Below are 20544 nucleotides of genomic sequence, written 5' to 3'. Positions count from 1 at the left end.
TAGCACTACAGAAAAATAAGAAGTAGATCTTAACAGTGTTTTTCTCCATTTTTTTCTAGTACATTGCAAATTGGATATAACTTAGGTGTTTAGTACATAGGTACTAAGAGTATTTCATTAGTTTTTAATGAAGTATATGTGTTAAATATATATTTGATAAAATATGTATTTTCTATTCATAGGTATGGACTGGGCCCTGGACACCTCACATGAACAGTGTGCATATGAACCAGCTTGGCTGATGAGGATCAGCTTGTTAGCCTGCAAATTCCTTTTCATTCAGAGGAAATCACCAGTGGCTGGAAAAAAAAAAAAAATTACGCTCCCAAATCATTCTACTGATGTGCTTGACTGAAGTGTGTAGGCTTTTTGCAGAAGAACTTACTAACTGACCTATTTTCTGTGAACATTTGTGACTGCCCATTCCCCATCATCATCTGTTTTACCTTAGTTAGCATTTTTCTTATCATTTTTCTTTTTTTCTTTCCTCTTCCCCTTTGGACATAACTTTCTGTTGAAGCTGTTCATTGGCTGGTTGGTTTTAGTACTGTAAACTGCTTCTGAGCAAACACGGAAATTTAGCAAAATTATGTAAACTTGATCCTGAAGTTTTAGAATGGCAAATAAATGTACAATTGTTTACATAACAGAAAAAGGCTAAGCAGAAAGTAAATTTCAATATGTCAGTATAGAGGCTCTACTTTATGTAGACTTAAATTAATGTGAGATATGTACCTTCATATTCAGAAATCTGGATGTTTCCTTCATACATTAAACTATTAATAAGCATAACTTTTCTACTTGTGTAATTTAAGTATAAAGTAAAATAATGGGCATTATCAGTGGATGTTTCCCTACATTGGCTTTTAAAACACTCGCCCCTCTCTTTTGGGTTTGTAGCAAGGCACATACAGAAGAAATTTCTAACTTTCCCTTGTCTTGTTATTACTTTTCCACACTCCTAGAATTAATACATATTCTCTTCACTTTCTTCTCTTTTTGCCTGTTATCACTAATACCAGTAAAATTCTCCTGCTAATAGTGCAAAAATTCTGTAAAGATTTTCACTATAATGATTGCTACAGAGATGGAGCATCTTCATCATTGCCAATGGTTTCTTCTAACCACAAAATGTTTAGACTTTTTTGAGAATTTAAAAAGCCACCACTGTTACAGTCAGCATATACAAGTTCTTAATATACTGTTTATTATTAAACAATTCAGTGTACTATTTTATATTGGATAATATTGATTCTTAACATTGGCTTTCCATTTCTCAAGACATAAAAATTTTCAATTTTCATTAATTTAGTGAGAAGTATTTCTTTTTTAGTTTGAAAAGCTTCTTGCTCTCTACACTTGTATATTATCAATGAAAAGGATCAACAGCTAACTTGGGTTCAAGTAATAAAAGAAAGTTTGCGTTTGTCATTAAGACAGTTTATGGTAGATACATGAATACAAAGATTACAACATAAAGTCTCCATTTATCCTGTTTATGTAAGATACAGGACCACACTAAACTATTCAGTGGGATTTATATATTCCATCCACTTGAAACAATAAACAGCAATGTATCCGAGAAGAATACGTGTCCTGCCCTGTCTCCTATGGAAAAATGAATTATATGGTTGAAATGTAAAAGAAAGCATAAAAGTGAAGTAATGTATATATATCAATTTGTAATTTTTTTTTTTTTTTTTTTTTTTTTTTTTTTTTAGTTAGACACAAATTCTACACTGGTAAAACATAAACTAGAATTCAGATAAATTACCCAGAGTTGACAGTATGATTCCTTGGCTGTTCAAGAAAATGAATATTTCTTGCCTCTGATAATCTGACTAAAGAATAGAAAGTTGATTTTTCAAACACATCTAGAAGTCTATAAACAGCACCCTCATGTTTTAATTTAGCATATGATCTTAAAATATATAATTTTGTTAAAATATGTAAATTTGTTTTTTCACTTGACTATGCCCAAATTTAAAGGAAAAGATAGAAGATCTACAAATAAATAGTAATGAAATAAACTACAGCACTTTACTAAAAAGGGGGTGTAATGTTATTTAACAAAGATATATGACTTTTGCCAGTGTTCTATATTTTTTTGCCTATTTCTTTTCTGTGTTAACTAGGGTTATTTTCAACTTAATCTTCCTGGAGAGCAGATACTACTCAGTATTTATTACAACACATGAATTTGGTTGTTTCTTCACTAAACAGAATTTCTTAATATGGGGTGACATTCAAAATGCAGGGGGAAAATCCCTTTATTTTCTTGACTTTAAAAACTGGAGCAGGTGAATATAGATTGGAATGCTCCATATTTATATTTTGAGATCAGGCTTGTGAAGTACATGATTTTAGAAGTCTGTACTAGGAACATTTTTCAAATACATTTTTTATATTTCAGATGTAATAACAGTGCATATTTATTTGAACAATAAAAAACCAATTTTTTGAGACCCTGAAGGTCTTTTCTTCTTCCAAAGTATGCAAGATATATACATGCAGAACACATTGTGTTTATTTCCTCTTACTCTTTTTAAGAAGTGTTTAATTCTTGGAAATAATCCATGGGTTATTTCACACCTTAATTTCCCAAGTAGTATCTCAATTACTCTGCAACCTATTTATACCAACTATTCCATTTTAAAAATGACTGCTTAGTATTTCCAACAAAATCCCTCTTTCGTATCTTTTCAACATATAAACATAACCAGCAAAACTGATTTTAGTGTTTATATGAAAGAAAATTCTGTTTCCTATTATTATAAAGTAAAATCATTTTTATTTTACTAGTAGAATATTTTTTTTATAAATCATGAATAGTCATTTTTGTTCTCTGGGGAAACAAAATAGGTAAATAGTGTATTAAGTATTCCTGCTTGTTCTTCAAAAAGTATCCCATCTGTCTTTCGACTCAAATTACCTAAATACACATTTCATTAAAATAATATTGCACTCTATATTATTCACTTTATCTTTAAAATAGTACAAGGTGTTATAAATTGGGAAACTCAGGATCATAAAGCCTCTTCAAATCCTCTGATTCAGTCTATTTTCACTTTGATATTTTTCAAAAACACTCTCATAAGCTAGGCTTATAGATTACTGGTATAGTGCTTGCCTAGCATTTACAAGGCCCTGGGTTCAATCAATCACCAAAACATTTTTCACTCCCACGGATCTGATATTAAAGTGTACCAAAACATAAATAAGAAATTTTCATGTCAGGATTATTGTAAAATATCAAGGGAAAATTAAAACATCAGAAGAAAACCAATTTTTAAAAAATATTTTTAGTTGTTATTGGACCTTTATTTATATGTGGTGCTGACAATCAAACTCAGTGCCTCACACATGCCAGGCAAGTGCTCTTCCACTGAACTACAACTCCAGCTCCCCAATTTACTTTTTAAGCACTAGAGATTTAGTATTCCATTTATCTATTTTTACTTTAGATATATGAATTATGTTTCGTATATATATAGGTTATACTTTGTAAATTTGGGATGCTCCCAGATCTCTTTGGAAATACACATCTCACTGAATAAATGTTTGCTTGAATAAGGCATAGCGTTTGATCAACTCAGGTAACTGGCATTTAAGATGAGAACATTAATGCTTTATATTGGACATCTTGATTGCAAAAAATACTATCATTTTAATTTTGAATAGGTGAACAGAGAAAACTGGAACTTGGACAGAATTCCTTTATAATGTGAGACACAGTAACGGACTAACAGTTCTGTTGTAAGAGATTTCATGTTAGAATTCTATGTTTAAATGGATTCACATTGTTATAAAGTGAAAGCCAACTTCCCAAGTTCAGTCCTTGAAAACCAAAAAATAAAAATGACAGGATATTTCTCAGTGCAGAGAGGGAAAACTAATTGCATTAGGTAGTTTCAGTTTTGAAAAGTATTACCTTGAAGAAGTAGTAAAAACTCTAAATCTGATTCCAAGGAGTAACTTGCTCATGAAAAAAATGGTACTTTTGAAACATTTCAGATGAAATATATATAAATATATATGAAAATGAAAAATCTAAATGACATAATCTATTCACATTTCGAAAACTTTGGCCAGTTATTACCAATCTATTGACTGGATGGCATTAATAAATTTTATTTCTCATAGTTCTGAAAGCTAAGATATCCAATACAAACCTGTTGGCCTATTCCGTTCCTGGTGAGAAACTTCTTGTTTCTTCACATGGGGTAGTTATCTTTTTTTCTCTTATAAGGACACTAATTCAACTTATGAGGGACCATTCTTATAACTTAATTACTTCCCATGGACCCACACCCAGATAACATCACTCTTAGATTTTTATAAACTGTAAATTGAAAAATTGTAAATAAAAATGTATTTAATACATTTGTCAAACAATAAGAACATAGTAATGCTGTATGAGTAGCCTTTTGGAGGGTGAGTTGTGTTGTGCTGGAGTTTGAACCCAGGACCTTCTTTACACAGGCACTCTACCACTGAATCACACCCACCCCCAGCTAGTGTAGGTTATCTTTATGATGACAGACTAGCTGGGAGCTGCAGCAAGAATATAAATTATTAGCCTAAGAAAAAATTTAAAATTCGGAGTACAGTTTCCACTGAATGCATATAGCTTTCACACTATCACAAAATAGTAAAATCCTAAGTGGAACCATGCAGGGCTTTATACATTTAGTTACTCTGTAAGGAACTCAAAGCTGAGGAAACCATTAACTGTGACATAACCCTAAAATTAAGGACAGTGGTAGAGTGCTTGCCTAATATGCATAAGGCTTTGGGTTTGACCCCAGCAGCACTGCCCTCTCCCGCTCAAAAAAAAATGCTGTCCCATAATCTGGCAACAACAACAACAAAAAACTCATTCCTATTTAAATCTGGCATCACAGTACCTTTGAACTATATTTTTAAAACTTCCTTTTGAGGGGCTGGGGTTGTGGCTCGGTGGCAAAGCGCTCACCTTGCACATGTGAGGCACTGGGTTCGATCCTCAGCACCACATAAAAATAAATAAAGATACTATGTCCTTCTATAACTTTTTAAGAAAATTTTAAAAAAACCTTTCTTTTGAATAGAAACTTTAGAATATTATTTCAAGATGATTACATCGAAGGAAAAAAATCCATTTTTAATCACTGTAGAGGTTAAATAATCCATTCTTTTGATGTATTTTTACTTGAGTTATGATGATACACTTCATGCTGCCAGTGATCCTTACTCTTTAAATCAGAAAATAATACGTAAGATTTTTGCTACTATATATAATGTATCGAAGGAAACTCAAATTTGCAGCTGGGGTTTAAAACGCTAGCCGGAAAACATGGACCAATGAAATATTATACCAAAGACTAAATTATGCCTAATGTTTAACGAATGCTGATTAACAACACTTTCGGGAAAGCCGGCATTTCAGCAAAGCATTGACTCTGGGGCATTATTATCGTAAATAATGTCTAGCGGAAGCAGTTGGATGCACGAAAAATAGTGAGGAACAACTTCTGGACACAAAACCACATAGCAAGCAGAGTTCACTACCAATAACACGATTAGGCTTGGTGAAAACAAAGAGAAAGGCAAACGCAGAAGACTAGATTATAAAGTAAGCTCTCCCTAGAGAACACCCCGCCCCTGTCCACAGTTCCGGTCGGGACCCCAGCCGCTGGAGCTCCTCCAGTGAGTTCCAGAACTGCCTAGTGCCGCGTGGGAAAGGTGGGACTTCCTTAACTCTTACGTCATCTCCAGTGCGACGCAAGACGTCACCGACTTGAATAGGAAGGTCAATCGGAAGGCTGCGGAACGGCGCGCACGGCTACGCCTAGTACAGTTGGCGCCTGCGCGGGCTCTGGGTTGAGCGGTGCGAATCGCTGGTCCCGGAGTCCCGCGACCTGAGCTCCGCTCCAGCGTAGGCATGATGTGTGGGATGGGTTGTCGGTGGCAGCGGGTGCTACCTACCCTACAGCTGCGGACTAGGGGCCTGCCTCTTCTGCCATCCCTCTGGAACGGCGCCAAACCCCCAGCTCTCCCAATGTGGGCGGTGGCGTCAGTTTCTGCAGTTTCCCCTGACGGTGCGGGCGGCTGGTACGAGGCCCTAGCCACGTCCGCGCCGGTGCGGGCCGCTGAGGAAGTGCTGCTCTGCGCGCACGCCGCCACAGGCCTTCCCTGGTGGGGCAGCATCTTGCTCACCACTGTGGCCCTGCGCGGCGCTGTCACGCTGCCCCTGGCCGCTTACCAGCACTACATCCTGGCCAAGGTGAGGAGCGCCGAGCCGCTCGCATACTTGATGTAGCCCTAGCAGTGGAGGTTAGACGTCTTCCTGGGTCTCAGATCCCGCTATGGTACCATAGTGTTATTGTTAGTCATCAAGGCCACTTTATTACTAAAAATTTTAAGTAGCATTGGATGTGTAAATATTCTGTCACACGTGTACCTGAAATTTTCGTTTGTCCTCCTGGGTTTGTGCTCAGAGCACAAGTGGTTACTCAACTTGTTCATGATGAGACCAGTAAAGAAATGAGAATATTGTTTGCATGTACAAATATTTAAGAACGAATTCTACTACTATGTATAATTATGCACCGATAATTTTTTCACACTACAAGCAAAAACTAAAGTCATCAAACATTACACTTAAAAAAAAGAAGAAGAAATTGCATGGAAAAAACTATGTAACATTAACATCTTAAAAAGTTTTATCAGGCAGTATGTCAGCGGCATCTTTGACCAAAGTATTCCAGCTTATATTTCTTATAAGAAAGAAACTACTAAGGTATCAGTTTGCAAACAATATCTTATCTTGGCACTTACCACCTGTAACTGTCACTTGACTTTTTAAGACATGGTTCTCCTTTCTGTGGTGTCAGTATAAAAATACATTCCTTTACATCACAATTTCATGATATGAAATCATATAACATGAGTTGAAATGCTTTGAAAACAAAAAGGGATTATTATTGTGAGATTTCATAAATACGGTTTTCATATTATTATAGTTAGGAAAAAGTTACTGGAAAGAAAAACAAGAAAGGTAGCGGGAGCAGCATGAAGGCAGTGAGCTTCTTTACAGAAAGAACACAGGGCAAGAATAAATGCAGTTTTTAGTTTTGGTTTTGTGGCTATCAGAGCATACTAAAAGCATATTAGCAGTGTGTTGTTTTCTCTGTTTACATTACTGGAAAATCTAGGGGTGAAACAGTAAAACCCTCGATGCAGATTTCATTTAATACTTACAATTCTGTGCTATTATACCTTTTAAAAGTGAGGGAGTAGGATTTTAGGGGTTAAATCCCTTACCTAGGATTAGACAACTAGGTATACAAGCTGGAATTTGAATTTGTGACTAAGGACATCCCAAGCAAATTGACATTTTATGCTTAGACTTAAAGTTTCTTGACATAAACCACGATTTTAAAATGAAGGAAGAATAAAATTATGAAAGGTTATGAATAAGATCCTTTATGTGCTCATTACAAGTTCTACTTTTCCTTTAGCTAGGTGGAAAATTTGCAACCAGAAATAAAAAACATTGCCAAGCATCTTAATCATGAAGTTGCAGTTTATGCAAATCAGTTGGGATGGTCCAAGAGAGTTACCAGGTAAGTAATTTTATGCATATAAGACCACAAATTATCTGTGTGTGTGTGTGTGTGTGTGAGAGAGAGAGAGAGAGAGAGAGAGAGAGAGAGAGAGAAAGAGAAATGTGTAAGTGATGTTAATTGTTGGTTTGGGTAAATTTGTCAGGAAAGTAGTTCCTATTTCATATTCTAATAAATCAGTATGTGGCATGATACTTTTATATATTGAATAAAAAGCAAAGAGATAGAACAGCAAAGATAAGAGCCTACTCATGGTTTTTATTTCTGAGATAGCAACTTGCCCAGTTCTCCAAATCCTGAGTTCTTTTGATCCTTTCACCTCAGACTCCCAAGTTCTAGGACTACCTTATTCAGCTTTATTCCTATTCTTGAGGGACTCGAGCCCATTGAAAAAGGCCTATCATAAATAATAATGACAATGAATTAAGGAGTGTATAAAGAGTATGTGCAAAGAGCTAGGGCATTGATGAAGGTTATGACTTGAAGATACTTTGCCATTCTGTTGGAATATTAGTCCAGAAATTTGCAAATTTGACCTTTTTGAAAAGATACAGATAATAGACCATATGAAAGGGGACATAGAAAATGTTAATGCCATAGTAGAAGCATTTACATAGCCATGGTGCTGCCCAAACCACTGTGGTGGTTCTGTGCCTCTTGGAAAGCCCTTGTCCAAAGGTGCTTTACTGTGCCCAAGGATGTCTATAGTCATCTACTGGGAACTAAAAAATCATTCTGCTTCAGTCAACCTAAGCTACTCGCTAGTTGATTTCCAGTCTTTATTAGACTGTAACAAAGTAGTCACCAGTTCACAGCAATGAGAAAAATAAGGGTTTTTAGTATAAATAAGTGTTGAATATCTTGTTATTCATATATTTTATATAGATGTATATTTGCTATCTTTAATATGAGCTCGTGTCTATATTTAGTGCAAAAAAGACCTGACATTTTAAAAAATTATTGTGATAGCTCAATGTCTATTTGATAAAAGTAGGCAAGCCTATAGTTTTGAAATTTTATCTTTCAGACAAACTTGATTATTTTTGCCAAAAGCAAAAAGAACAGATTAATGGCTATTCACCTGGGTTATGAACACAGCCTAGATTGTGGCACCTTGCTTTTGTAGCACTGGCAGGATGGTTGGCTTGATCCATCCTTATACAAACTGTTGACTTTGTAGGAAGACTTATCTGATGAGGGCTTCCTGTATTTTTAGCAGTGTTGTGTTGGGAGTCTGTTAGGTTATATAATACTTCCAAAGCCATGCTTATGTGGAAGTCTGATTTGTTGGATAACTGAAAGTCATTCAGGAACCAAAATGTGCAGGTGTCATTAGAGAAGTAACTAGAGGTAAAGTTAGAAAAAGAGAAAGGCCTGAATGTATTATCTTAATTCAATACTATAATTTGATTAAATTGAACAAAACTATTGAATGCCTTCCTTATACAAAATGTATGATATAGGAAGCTGGGTGCAGTAGTGCATACATATAATCCCTTTGACTCAGGAGGCTGAGGCAAGAGGATCACAGGTTGGAGACCAGCATCAGCAACTTAGTGAGACCCTTTGTCAGAATACAAAAAGGACTAGAGATGTAGCTCAGTGATAGTGCTCCCCTGGATTTAATCCCTAATGCCATGCGTATATAATGTAAGAGATTTAAAGATGAATAAAACCGAACACTTGCCCCTCAAGGAAACTAGACTTATGAACAAAGTAATTAATGTGGTAAACAGAAAACAGATTGAGAGAATCTTCGCAAGAGAGTTCACTGAAACATGGAGATCAATTTTATAGTCCAAGAGAATATACAGTCCAAAATCACATAGCTACAAAAGGTACAGAGATCAAGTAATAAGGTTTAGCCATGCACAGATTTGAGTAAAATGGACTTCCAGCTTTAATATTTCTGATATTAATTGTAATTAGACCATGTCAGGAGTGAAATTTTCTGTTAAAATCTAATTGACTTCTAGGCACAGTGGTGCAGGCCTGTAATCCTAGCAAATCTAGAGGCTAAGGCAGTAGGATCCCAAGTGTGATGCCAGCCTCAGCAATTCAATGAGGCCCCAAACAGCTTAGCGAGACCCTGTTTTAATAAAAGATAAAATGGGCTGGGGACATAACTCTGTGGTAAAGCACCCCTAGGTTTAATCTCCAGTACAGCAACAACAACAATAACAACAAAAGGAAAAAAAAAAATACTGAATTGGCTAAAGACCATCAGAGACAAAGCATGTAGTCTGAAAGTGTCAGATTTATCACATTGTTATGCAGTTTTGTACATTGCTATAGAAGTTTTAGTAAAGGTTTAATTTGCCTGCACAATATCATAATTAAGACCCCTTTAACTGTAATCATAGCATGGGTGTGTTTGTGCTTTGGGGATGAAGAACTACCAGCAGTCAAATGATATTATCTTTCCCTCTTCCCTCAAACTAGGCTCACTTATCTAAAGAATATGAGGAGGCTTGTTTCAGAGCTGTATGTTCGGGACAACTGCCACCCTTTCAAAGCCACTGTGTTGGTCTGGATTCAGCTTCCAATGTGGATCTTCATATCTGTTGCCCTTCGGAATTTTAGCACAGGGGGAGCACATTCAGAAGGTAATTGTTATAGAAGTTCTGCTTCCCCAAATAAGTTCTTTAACATTGTTTTTTTTTTGTACTTAAAGAAAGGAAAAAAAATCATAGTTTTTATAATTACCATTTACTCTCTTTCTTACAAGATATAGAATTTAAAATCTGAAGTGTAAATAGGCTAGCTCTGTTAAGAAAAATATTTTGTATTGAGTAAAAAATAACAAAAAAGAAGAAAACATATTGTGAATAAAAATAACCTTTTAAAACCTTTAAAGTCTCTAGTGTTAGGGGTGCTTTATTAGAATTGTCAAGCTACTTAGGTTTTGTATACTTTCCTCTGCTATTTTTAAGAATTCTATTATTTGATTTATAAAACTGTTTCAGCAGGTTTTTCTGTTCAGGAACAATTAGCTACTGGTGGGATCCTCTGGTTTCCTGATCTCACTGTGCTGGATTCTACTTGGATTCTTCCTGTCTCCCTTGGTGTCACCAATTTATTAATAGTGGAGGTCAGTGATTTTAAGTGATATTTGTTTGACATTTAAGTCATTAGAAATTTTGTTGCTCCTCTTCTGACATCAAATATACATGTTTGAGTTGGTGGAGATACTTCTGAGCTGCAATTGAGACATTAACTGAGGCCAGTCCCTTAACCTTTCTGCATCATAAAATTCTCATAATTAAAATAAGATCACTGAGTTAGAACACTTCCAAAGTCTCTTTCAGCTCTCAAAATGCCTGATTTTAATACATTCAGTTTTATAATTTATTTTTGGTACATATATTAATTAAGATTCTTGATCAATCTGATTTTATTCCCACAATAAGTAGTATTTTGTGTGTATGCATAAAATGAAAATTTGTAGGTCAGGAACACGGTCAGTACCTGACTGCCATTTTCTTGCTAAATGATCTTAGAAAAGTCATGGAATTTCTTTTACAAGATGAATTGAGAAAATACATAAATATAAGGTATATCCTCTTGGTCTTCTCTAAGCCATTATCGTGTGCTGCCTTATCAACAGTTTGAAGGCATGCTTATAATTTCATAAAGAACTCTTCTCAATTGAGTGTGGTGGCACATTGCTGTAATCCCAGCAACTCAAGAGGCTGAGGCAGGAGGATTGCAAGTTCGAGGCCAGCCTAAGAAAATTAGCAAGGCCCTGTCTTAATATTTTAAAAAAATTTATTTTTTAAAAGGCTGGGGATATAGCTCGGTGGTTAAAATTCCCTAGGTTCTGTCCACAGAAATCTAGACATACACACATGGACATACAAAAAGTCTCGGACTCATACTCTGAATAGCCCTTACATAGAACTGGAAGAAACCTTAAATTTTCTTTTTGGTACTGGGGAGTGAACCAAGGGGCACTCTTCCACTGAGCTATATCTGCAGCTGTTTTTATTAATTTTGTAAAGTCACTGAGGCTGGCCTTGAGCTTGCAGTTCTCCTGCGTCAGGTCCCTAGTTTCTGGAATTAGAGACATGTACCACCATTACTGGCTAGAAATTTTTTACCGTGGTTGGATGCCGGGTTTCTGTTCTCGAGACTAAAAGGCTCAGTGGTCACTCTAGTTAAACTGGGCTAACTGGGCTGCACGAAATAACCACACAAGAGACACAAATACCTTTTTCTTTGGGGTTGCTGTGATGGCTCCTCTGACCTTAAGGGTCTGCAGAAAGAGAGAGAGAGAGCATGCGCTGACCCCTTTTATTGAGGAGAAACTATTCAAATGAGGCAAGGGGTCAGGTTTCAGGGGACTGAGTCTATCTTCATGATGTCCACTGTCAGCAGGTTGACTGACACCTGGGTAGGCCATACCCAAGAGCACAGTAAGAGGAGGGGACACACACAAGGCACTTCCATGGAAGATTCTATCCTAAACAGGGCAAGGGGTTATATTACAAAGGAACAGGTGAGCATAGCTTCACCCATGGGGCTCTAGCAAGACACACCCATTTCTGTGACTGAGTGCCTCAGCACCCAGCTGGGGAGTGTAATTCAGTCATCCGTAAGGTTGGCCTCCCACAGTTGGAATCTCACAGACCTCAGGTCCACTGATCCTTGGGAAATCTAAACATCTTTTTAAAAATATTTCTTGTATACTGTTTGTTTATTTTTTCAAATGAGGAAAATGAAGATGATAAAGCCTAAGGTCTTGGGTAAAAATTTCTTGAGGAAAAACTTCATTTGTAGTCTAAATATATTTCCTAAGAGCACCTAGCATAGCCCCCTGAATTGGTTGATAGTGAATATTTGGTATAAAAAATGTAGTGGTAAACAAAGGTTAAAATTAATTAATATCAGTGCTCTAGTCTTTTCCTCCATACCCTCTAATGACTAATAAAAGCTTGTTTTTATTTAATATACAATATGTGCTAGACATTTTTGTACACAATGTACATGAATTAACTCATTTAATTGTTAACCCTGACTATAATGACCCCATTTTAAGGAGCAGGGGGAAAAAGGCACAGAAAGGTTTAAAGTGTTGCAATGTTATTCAGCCACTAAAACTGCAGGGCCGCTGTCTGACCCTAGGTAGTTTGGTTCTGCAGTCATGATAATTACACTGTGCTTCCTCTTAAATAATTGACACATCGTAACTACTTTTTCTAGCCTTGGTTCTCCCCTTTACTCCATGTAATCAGGTCACAAATCTATGAGGTATCTATTCAATGTCTTTTCTATACCAGTCACTATATTTAGGTGGCAACAAATAAAGGCAATGATTTCTACACAGTTCATGTCTTTCAGGGATTCTTTAAGCTCCATTTAAGAATTCTGCATAATTGGGGCTGGGGGTGTAGCTCAGTTGGGTAGAGTGCTTGCCTCAGATGCAGAAGGCTCTGGGTTCAATCCCCAGCATCACCACCAAAAAAAGAAAAAAGAAACAATAAGAGAGGTAAATAGGGAGCCTACACCCTGGGAACAAATCTTTACTCCTCACACTTCAGATAGAGCCCTAATATCCAGAGTATACAAAGAACTCAAAAAATTAGACAATAAGAGAACAAACAACCCAATCAACAAATGGGCCAAGGACCTGAACAGACACTTCTCAGAGGAGGACATACAGTCAATCAACAAGTACATGAAAAAATGCTCACCATCTCTAGCTGTCAGAGAAATGCAAATCAAAACCACCCTAAGATACCATCTCACTCCAGTAAGATTGGCAGCCATTATGAAGTCAAACAACAACAAGTGCTGGCGAGGATGTGGGGAAAAGGGTACACTTGTACATTGCTGGTGGGACTGCAAATTGGTGCAGCCAATTTGGAAAGCAGTATGGAGATTTCTTGGAAAGCTGGGAATGGAACCACCATTTGACCCAGCTATTCCCCTTCTTGGTCTATTCCCTAAAGACCTAAAAAGAGCATGCTACAGGGACACTGCTACATCGATGTTCATAGCAGCACAATTCACAATAGCAAGACTGTGGAACCAACCTAGATGCCCTTCAATAGACGAATGGATAAAAAAAATGTGGCATTTATACACAATGGAGTATTACTTTGCATTAAAAAATGACAAAATCATAGAATTTGCAGGGAAATGGATGGCATTAGAGCAGATTATGCTAAGTGAAGCTAGCCAATCCCTAAAAAACAAATGCCAAATGTCTTCTTTGATATAAGGAGAGTAACTAAGATCAGAGTAGGGACGAAGAGCAGGAGAAGAAGATTAACATTTAACAGGGATGAGAGGTGGGAGGGAAAGAGAGAGAGAAGGGAAATGGCATGGTAATGGAAGGAGACCTTCAGGGTTATACAGTGGAGGGGGTAGAGAGAGAGGAGGGGAGGGGAGGGGAGAGGTGGGGAGGGGGGAGGGTGGAGGATGGGAAAGGCAGCGGAGCACAACAGACTAGTATGGCAATATGTAAATCAATGGATGTGTAACTGATGTGATTCTGCAATCTATGTATGGGGTGAAGGTGGGAGTTCATAACCCACTTGAATCAAAGTGTGGAATATGATATGTCAAGAAATTTGTAATGTTTTGAACAACCCACAATAAAAAATTAAAAAAAAAAAAAAGAACAACTTAGAGTAGAGGAAGAATTCTGCATAATTATTAAGATATTTTTTAAGAAAGATGATCAATCACATAAAGTTATCTTAAAGCTTAAGTTATTTTAAAGCTTGTCTGATATAATATGCATTGTACTAATCATTGTATGTATACATATATTCTCTCCCTTCAGATTTTTGCTCTACAGAAAATTGGAATGTCTCATTTTCAGACGTATATTACATACTTTGTCCGTGCTGTATCAGTATTGATGATTCCAGTTGCTGCAACAGTACCTTCTGTGAGTAAGCACCAGCATTGGGTGTTTCATGTACTAAATCTTCTCCTGAGCTTAAACTGACTGGGATCTTGCCTCTTTTATTGAGTTTCCTCTGACCACTTGATCTCTTACTGATATGGTAATGTGTATGATAACTAAGCTACTCTGTTTCTATCACTAAGAAATTTGGACATTTCTTGGGATTGGTTAATCTTCTTTTATGTAAATATGTCTTAACTCTTCTACTAAATCAAACTCCTTTTTCCTGCCTCTGTTTTTTTTAATCTTGCAAAGTATTTTGCATCATACCAAATATAGTATTTGCCCTATTTAATTAGTTGATATATTGAACTTTTTCTTTCTGTATAGACAGACTAAAGAAATTAGTTATATTACTTACCCTTTTAACAACATTATGAGAAAAGTACATTTGTCCTTATTTATACCTCATTAAACTTTTGATAAAAATTAGAATTTGTTTTAAGTTATTTCAGTCCTTTGTGTATTTCCCACAGATACTTTAAAGCTGTGGTAGGTAGCTCCATTTTTACTCAAAGCCAACACAGACCATTAAGTAGAATTTATTTGTTGCTAGTAGTTAGGGTTATATCAGCAAATGTTTAAGTAATTCAGAGTAGTTAAGGAGTAATATGTTTTTTACATCAAAATGTGTTTTTTAAGCTATCACTTGAATATAATTCTGTCTTTAATCCTGTGCAAAATAAGTAAGGTTCCTCATCTCTGAGATACACATCATAATGTCTATGAGAATTACTGAAAAAGCATCAAGTACCTATTGTAGTACTTTCTATATAATGGGAGTATTGTAAAATATCCCATAAAAGTAGAATAGTATAAATTTCATTGCATTTCTGGGAATAAACAATACCAGTTCAATCAGAGAAACTCCCCCTAATGAAATAAAATAGGAGCAATGAAGTTTCAGTGAAGGATCAGATTCAGAGTAACACATCTAAAAAATAGTGTCTTCAATACCAAAGCTTATTCTGTCAAACATAGGAAACCAAGAGTTAGGTAGTTTAGGGGTGATATGCCAACTTCTGAAGACAGTGGAGACCCACCTGCTTCTCTTTCTTTTTTTTTTTTCTTTTGTGGTACTGGAGCTTAAACTTAGGGGTGCTTTACCAGTGCATCCAATCTTAAATCCTTTTTGTAAAATTTTTTGAGACAGACTCTTCTAAGTTGCTGAGACTGGTCTTGAAATTGCTATCCTTCTGACTCAGCTTCTCAAGTCACTGGGATTACAAATGTGCCTGCCTATCTCTGCTCCAACATCCATAGTCTGTTATTTCTCTCCCTAAGGCTACAGGATGATCATGATGACTTCTAGAGCTTGCTATCTTGCTGCTTTAAATACAATCAGCTCCTTTGCATTGCCAGCTATCCCACCAAACTATTGTGTTTATATCTTAATTGTGTGGCCACACTTGACTGCTGAAGAGACTTGGGAAGTATGTATAGACCCTCTCCCCCTCCAGATGGCAGCGTACCCAACTGAAAAATCTGGATTTTGTTGCTCAGGAAGGAGAGGGATTGATATTTACATGATAAATTATAGTCAATGAGGTTAGGCTTAGGTGGTTTTCTGGTTGATGGATAAGTCAGATGATGATAGCTAATGTTTATTCAGTGTTGACTTTTGTGCCAGGCACTGTAAAATGGTTTAGGTACATTACCTCATTTAATTCTCCCAAAAGTGCAATGAGGTAGGTACTCTTTTAATCTCTACTTTGGTGATGAGGAAACTGAGGCACAAGTAGGTTAAATAACTCCCAAGTTCACTTACCTACTTATGCTGAGTCTTACCACACATCCAGGCTGTTTGGCTGTTGCTTCTAACTGTTGTGCTAATCTACCTTTGATGACATTTTGTATTCTGCCCTGAAAGACTTATTTTGGAACAGATGCAAGTGCTTAACATAGGCCACGTACTGTGCTTATTATTATTATCACACTATATGAAATATCTCATTTATTCCTCAAAGCAGTCTTTTGAGGTGCATTAGTTTCTGGCTTATTTTAGGTGAAGCAACTGAAACAAAGGAAAATAACTTATGAAAAGTCAGATAAATAGCAAATAGGATCAAACTAAGGCATTTGTCTCTACAACCAGGACTGAACAACCACATGGTTTTGCTTGTGGGGCCTGACCCAATGACCAAAGTTTGGAACAGATGTGTTGTCTATACATAGACAACATATACAGAGGCTGTAGAACTTGGTCATTGACCTAAATAAACAGTCTGGATGATAACAAAAAAGAAAGATGCAGCTAATGCTGAAGCTCTCTCAAGAAGGCAGAGATAATGCATTCCTGACTCCTCTGAAACACTGGTTATGGGGAATATTTGGGGAAGATAAATGAGTACATGGGGGAAAATAAGGTCTAGGGAGTCTTAATATTGCTATCACAAATGGCCACAGCCCCATTTTTCGTATTCTACCCTCACTATATAATCAGTTTGTCAGAACCTTTGGTGGAGAAAAATATGCTTAATTGCCAAAGTGGGGGTGAGATCACTCCTGGGCCTCACCTGACAACTGCTTTCCGCCATCCACTTGATACCAAAAATACTTCTTTTTGCCTTTGGTTTTCCTTTCAACTTACTTTCTTATTAGATCCCTCACAATATATAATAACTGCACATGTTAGCTTGGTCCCAGTGTACTTTCATTTAGAGATTTTTATTTTCTTTTTTATTGCTTTTTTGTCTCTGGACTTTGTATCCTTCAAGAATGGACAGGCACTAATATCCATGTTCTCTCTTTTTAGTCAGTTGTTCTCTACTGGCTGTGCTCCAGCTTCATGGGCCTTTCACAGAACTTGCTGCTGCGTTCTCCTAGATTTCGCCAATTTTGCCGAATACCGTTGACCAAGTCCAATTCAGATACTCCTTATAAAGACCTCTTTACTGCCTTCTATGCCAAGTTCATTTCAAGAAAATGACATATTTTCCAATAATTTTGAAATGATTGTATCGTTATGACTTTAATGTATTAAGTTTAGATGTTTAGGTATTATTTAATTTGCCTTTATATAAAAATCATGAACTCTCTGAAAATGTATGGGTTAAGCTATAATCCAGATATATTTGACAATAATTAAAATCTTTGAAGTACTAGAAATGTAGTATGCTTAATTGTGAAAGAGTATGAGAATTAAACTTAAGTATCTGTCCCAGTTCATAAAATTACAACTTGTTAGAGGCGTTTAAAGAATGGGATCTGATAACGAATGATGTCAAATTGTACAAAAAAGTCCCACACATTAAAGTTTTGTAAAATAAAAGGATATAGTGAGATGATTCTTAGTATTTTGCATAGGGGCAGAATTACAGACTTAAGTAAGTATACATTCTACTGGGTACAGTATCACATACCTGTAATTGCAGTTACTCAGGAGGATGAGGCAGGACAATCAAAAGTTTGCAGCCAGCCTGGGCAACTTAGCAAGATCCTGTCTCAAAATTAAGAATAATAAATAAATAAATAAATAAATAAATAAATAAATGAACAAATGAACAAACGAATGAACTGGAAGTGGTAGAGCACTTTGCTTGTCTTGTATGTGCTAGGCTCTGCCTGGGTTTAATCCCATGTACCACCAAAGGGGGGAAAAAAAAAACAAAACACCTGTACATTCCATTTTCTATTTAAGAACTCTGGAATACAGAATATGACACTATTTACTGCTAGAGCCTAAAGTAGAAATTTTTAGGCATTAAGTTTATTTAGCCAAAGATAGAAAACTAGAAGGGCTGTTACATATTATGAAGGTGATTTTAAACATTTATTTGGGAGGATAAAGTATTCTAGTGGGCTTGTGAAAAAGACTTAACATAGGAAAACTTGACAGCAGAAGTTATGACTCCAGTTTTTTGCTTAATTTGGAACCATGATAAAATTAATTATGGTTGAATATTTAGGAATAAGTTTGGCAGATAAATTGGAGAAGATTATAAATTTTCCTTGAGATAAAATATGGACCTGATTCTAAGAAACCTTGTCATACCATCTTTTTCTTTGGTAGTGGGGAGTACTGGGGATTGAACTCATGGGCACTTGACTAATGAGCCATATCCCCATATTTTATTTAGAGACAGGGTCTTAATGAGTGCTTAGCGCCTCACCATTGCTGAGGCTGGCTTTGAACTCGCCATCCTCCTGTGTCAGGTTCCCGATCCACTGGGATTAAAGGTCACATAATTGCAAGTGAAGTTGTGCAGTTCAGAGACTGAGCTAGTTGAGTGTTTTCCATCATCACCAAGTAGACCCTTGTCTCCATGAGCAGCTGAAAGCCATAACATTCTAAGAGCTTAGAACTGTTAGAGTCTAGAACGCCAGCAAACAAAGCAAAATGAAAACAACTGAACCAAATTGATGTCAGCTGAGGACTAACAGCCACAGAGACAATGTCATTGGGTGACTGGAACAAATTATGATTGCAAAGCCTTAGTGTGATACAGTCTAAAAGCAAAAGGAATTACTAGGAAATTGTGAACTTCATGCAATAATTAAAATTCTCTCGTTGATATTGCATTATTATGTTTTGAACATTTTTGTTGTCAGATGAAAAATAGTTGTATTCATTAGGTGTATTTGTGCTACCAAGACAAATTCTATTATGCTGCTCATACCACCAAGAAGATATTATTGAATATATTTATTGGGAATATTATAAGATTCATGTTTTCAAAATACACTTTATGATTGTAGAATTTGTAGGGTCAACCCAAAGTTGCTTACAATCTGGTCATATGGATCATCCCTGGAAAAAAAGGATTACTTCCACAAAAGAGGATCCTTCATCGCCCATGCTCAGAATGCCTGACTTTCATGTCTGTTGTACCTGTCTTTCCACAATCCCAATTAAGAAGGATTTATGAAAGTATTTTGATAGTAATTGATTGATATCCATAGGAACCACAAGGCCTGACTGATATAAAAAATAAAAACAAAAGGAATGTTTGCAAAATGCCCAAGTGTTATCAATGAGATTTAAATTAAAGAATGCTTTCCTCCACAGACCTTGCCTAGTTCTCAGAACACTTAACTTTTGCTTTGCTTAACTTGAACAAGAAGACTTATTAATGTAGTTATACTGAAAGAGTAAGTCCTAAAGAGAATCTTGTTTCCTCAGGTTGTACCACTGACTGCCTTCTTAGGTAAGTTTGACAAGATATCTTTGCCTTTTATTGCCTGGTCTTATACTGCTGATTTTTTTTTTGTGGGGGGGGGGTGTTTCTGGGTATTTTAGTTAAAATTTTTGATGGAAAGACCTGGAAATAAAAATAAATGCTCCGACAGAGCAGTCACTCTTATTGAATTATTCTACATGAGGCAACAACAAAAAAAAGACATATCCTTGAAGATCTTCGCTAGACTTCAGAGGTCCAAGAACTCTGTTACAAGTTGCTATGGAAATGCCCAATTTGTGTTTTTTAAATATTTTGAAATTTCACAGGCGTGCTTCTTTCCCTTTATATTCCTAACAAGGCAATTACATTTATTTTGCCATATTTGAGAATTGGAAAGATGGTACTGTATTTGATTTAGCTTTGATTTTTATCACTTTACTATGGGAAAATCATAGCTCTGCAAGACAACTTGAAAATGGAATGTGAAATATACCTATGTTCATTTGTCTCCAGCTGCATTTGTGTGTGTTCCAACTTGCATACAATTAATAATTTGAGAAATTTATTCTAATTATAACCTCAAGCTTCTGGAATGTTTGTGAATGATGAATGCTTCTGAGGGTGGGAGAATTAAAAATATAAAATCTGTATTGTGAGATTTCAGCTTCTGTTTTTAAAATTTTTTATTGTTGGTTGTTCAAAACATTACGTAGTTCTTGATATATCATATTTCACACTTTGATTCAAGTGGGTTATGAACTCCCATTTTTACCCCGTATACAGATTGCAGAATCACAGCAGTTACACATCCATTGATTTACATGTTGCCATACTAGTGTCTGTTGTATTCTGCTGCCTTTCCTATCCTCTACTATCCCCCATCCCCTCCCCTCCCATCTTC

General features: G+C 36.2%; 2 protein-coding genes and 1 non-coding gene across 10 annotated transcripts in view; all 3 read left to right on the top strand.

Moving 5' to 3' along the window:
* The window catches only part of Ankrd17 (ankyrin repeat domain 17), a 148238-nt gene extending 147446 nt beyond the window's left edge, over positions 1-792 (top strand). For all 7 annotated transcript variants that reach the window (XM_046428665.2, XM_046428666.2, XM_046428669.2 and 4 more), the window contains one exon: positions 183-792. In XM_046428665.2, coding sequence (XP_046284621.1) covers positions 183-242 — 60 coding nt within the window. In that variant the 3' untranslated portion in view covers positions 243-792. The remainder of the gene's footprint in view (positions 1-182) is intronic.
* Positions 793-5791: 4999 nt separating this feature from the next.
* Positions 5792-20291, top strand: LOC124082296 (cytochrome c oxidase assembly protein COX18, mitochondrial). 2 transcript variants are annotated; one of them, XM_046428761.2, is made up of 6 exons: positions 5792-6265; positions 7507-7607; positions 10050-10213; positions 10577-10698; positions 14398-14505; positions 17279-20291. In XM_046428761.2, the coding sequence occupies exons 1-6, from the start codon at positions 5924-5926 to the stop codon at positions 17450-17452; spliced, it is 1011 nt and encodes a 336-aa protein (XP_046284717.1). In that variant the 5' UTR covers positions 5792-5923; the 3' UTR covers positions 17453-20291. The 2 variants fall into 2 exon arrangements, with proteins under 2 accessions (XP_046284717.1, XP_046284716.1); XM_046428760.2 differs by having other exon boundaries at positions 10574-10698.
* Positions 12991-13064, top strand: Trnal-cag (transfer RNA leucine (anticodon CAG)). The gene has a single exon. It is a non-coding gene; the product is annotated as a tRNA-Leu (tRNA).
* Positions 20292-20544: the final 253 nt, after the last annotated feature.

The sequence above is a fragment of the Marmota monax genome, unplaced genomic scaffold, assembly GCF_021218885.2.
Source record: "Marmota monax isolate L192 unplaced genomic scaffold, Marmota_monax_Labrador192_F-V1.1 WCK01_AAM20220418_F8-fsc00132, whole genome shotgun sequence".
NCBI lineage: Eukaryota > Metazoa > Chordata > Mammalia > Rodentia > Sciuridae > Marmota > Marmota monax.
The sequence above is the reverse complement of the archived record's forward strand: the minus strand, read 5'-3'. Positions and strand labels throughout refer to the sequence as shown.

Bases quoted from the DNA above. Each gene is read 5' to 3' on its own strand.
- LOC124082296 (XM_046428760.2), top strand. From the start codon at position 5,924: ATGATGTGTGGGATGGGTTGTCGGTGGCAGCGGGTGCTACCTACCCTA. The intron at 6,266-7,506 runs GTGAGGAGCGCC...TCCTTTAGCTAG, and splicing joins AGCACTACATCCTGGCCAAG to GTGGAAAATTTGCAACCAGA. The intron at 14,506-17,278 runs GTGAGTAAGCAC...CTCTCTTTTTAG, and splicing joins TTGCTGCAACAGTACCTTCT to TCAGTTGTTCTCTACTGGCT.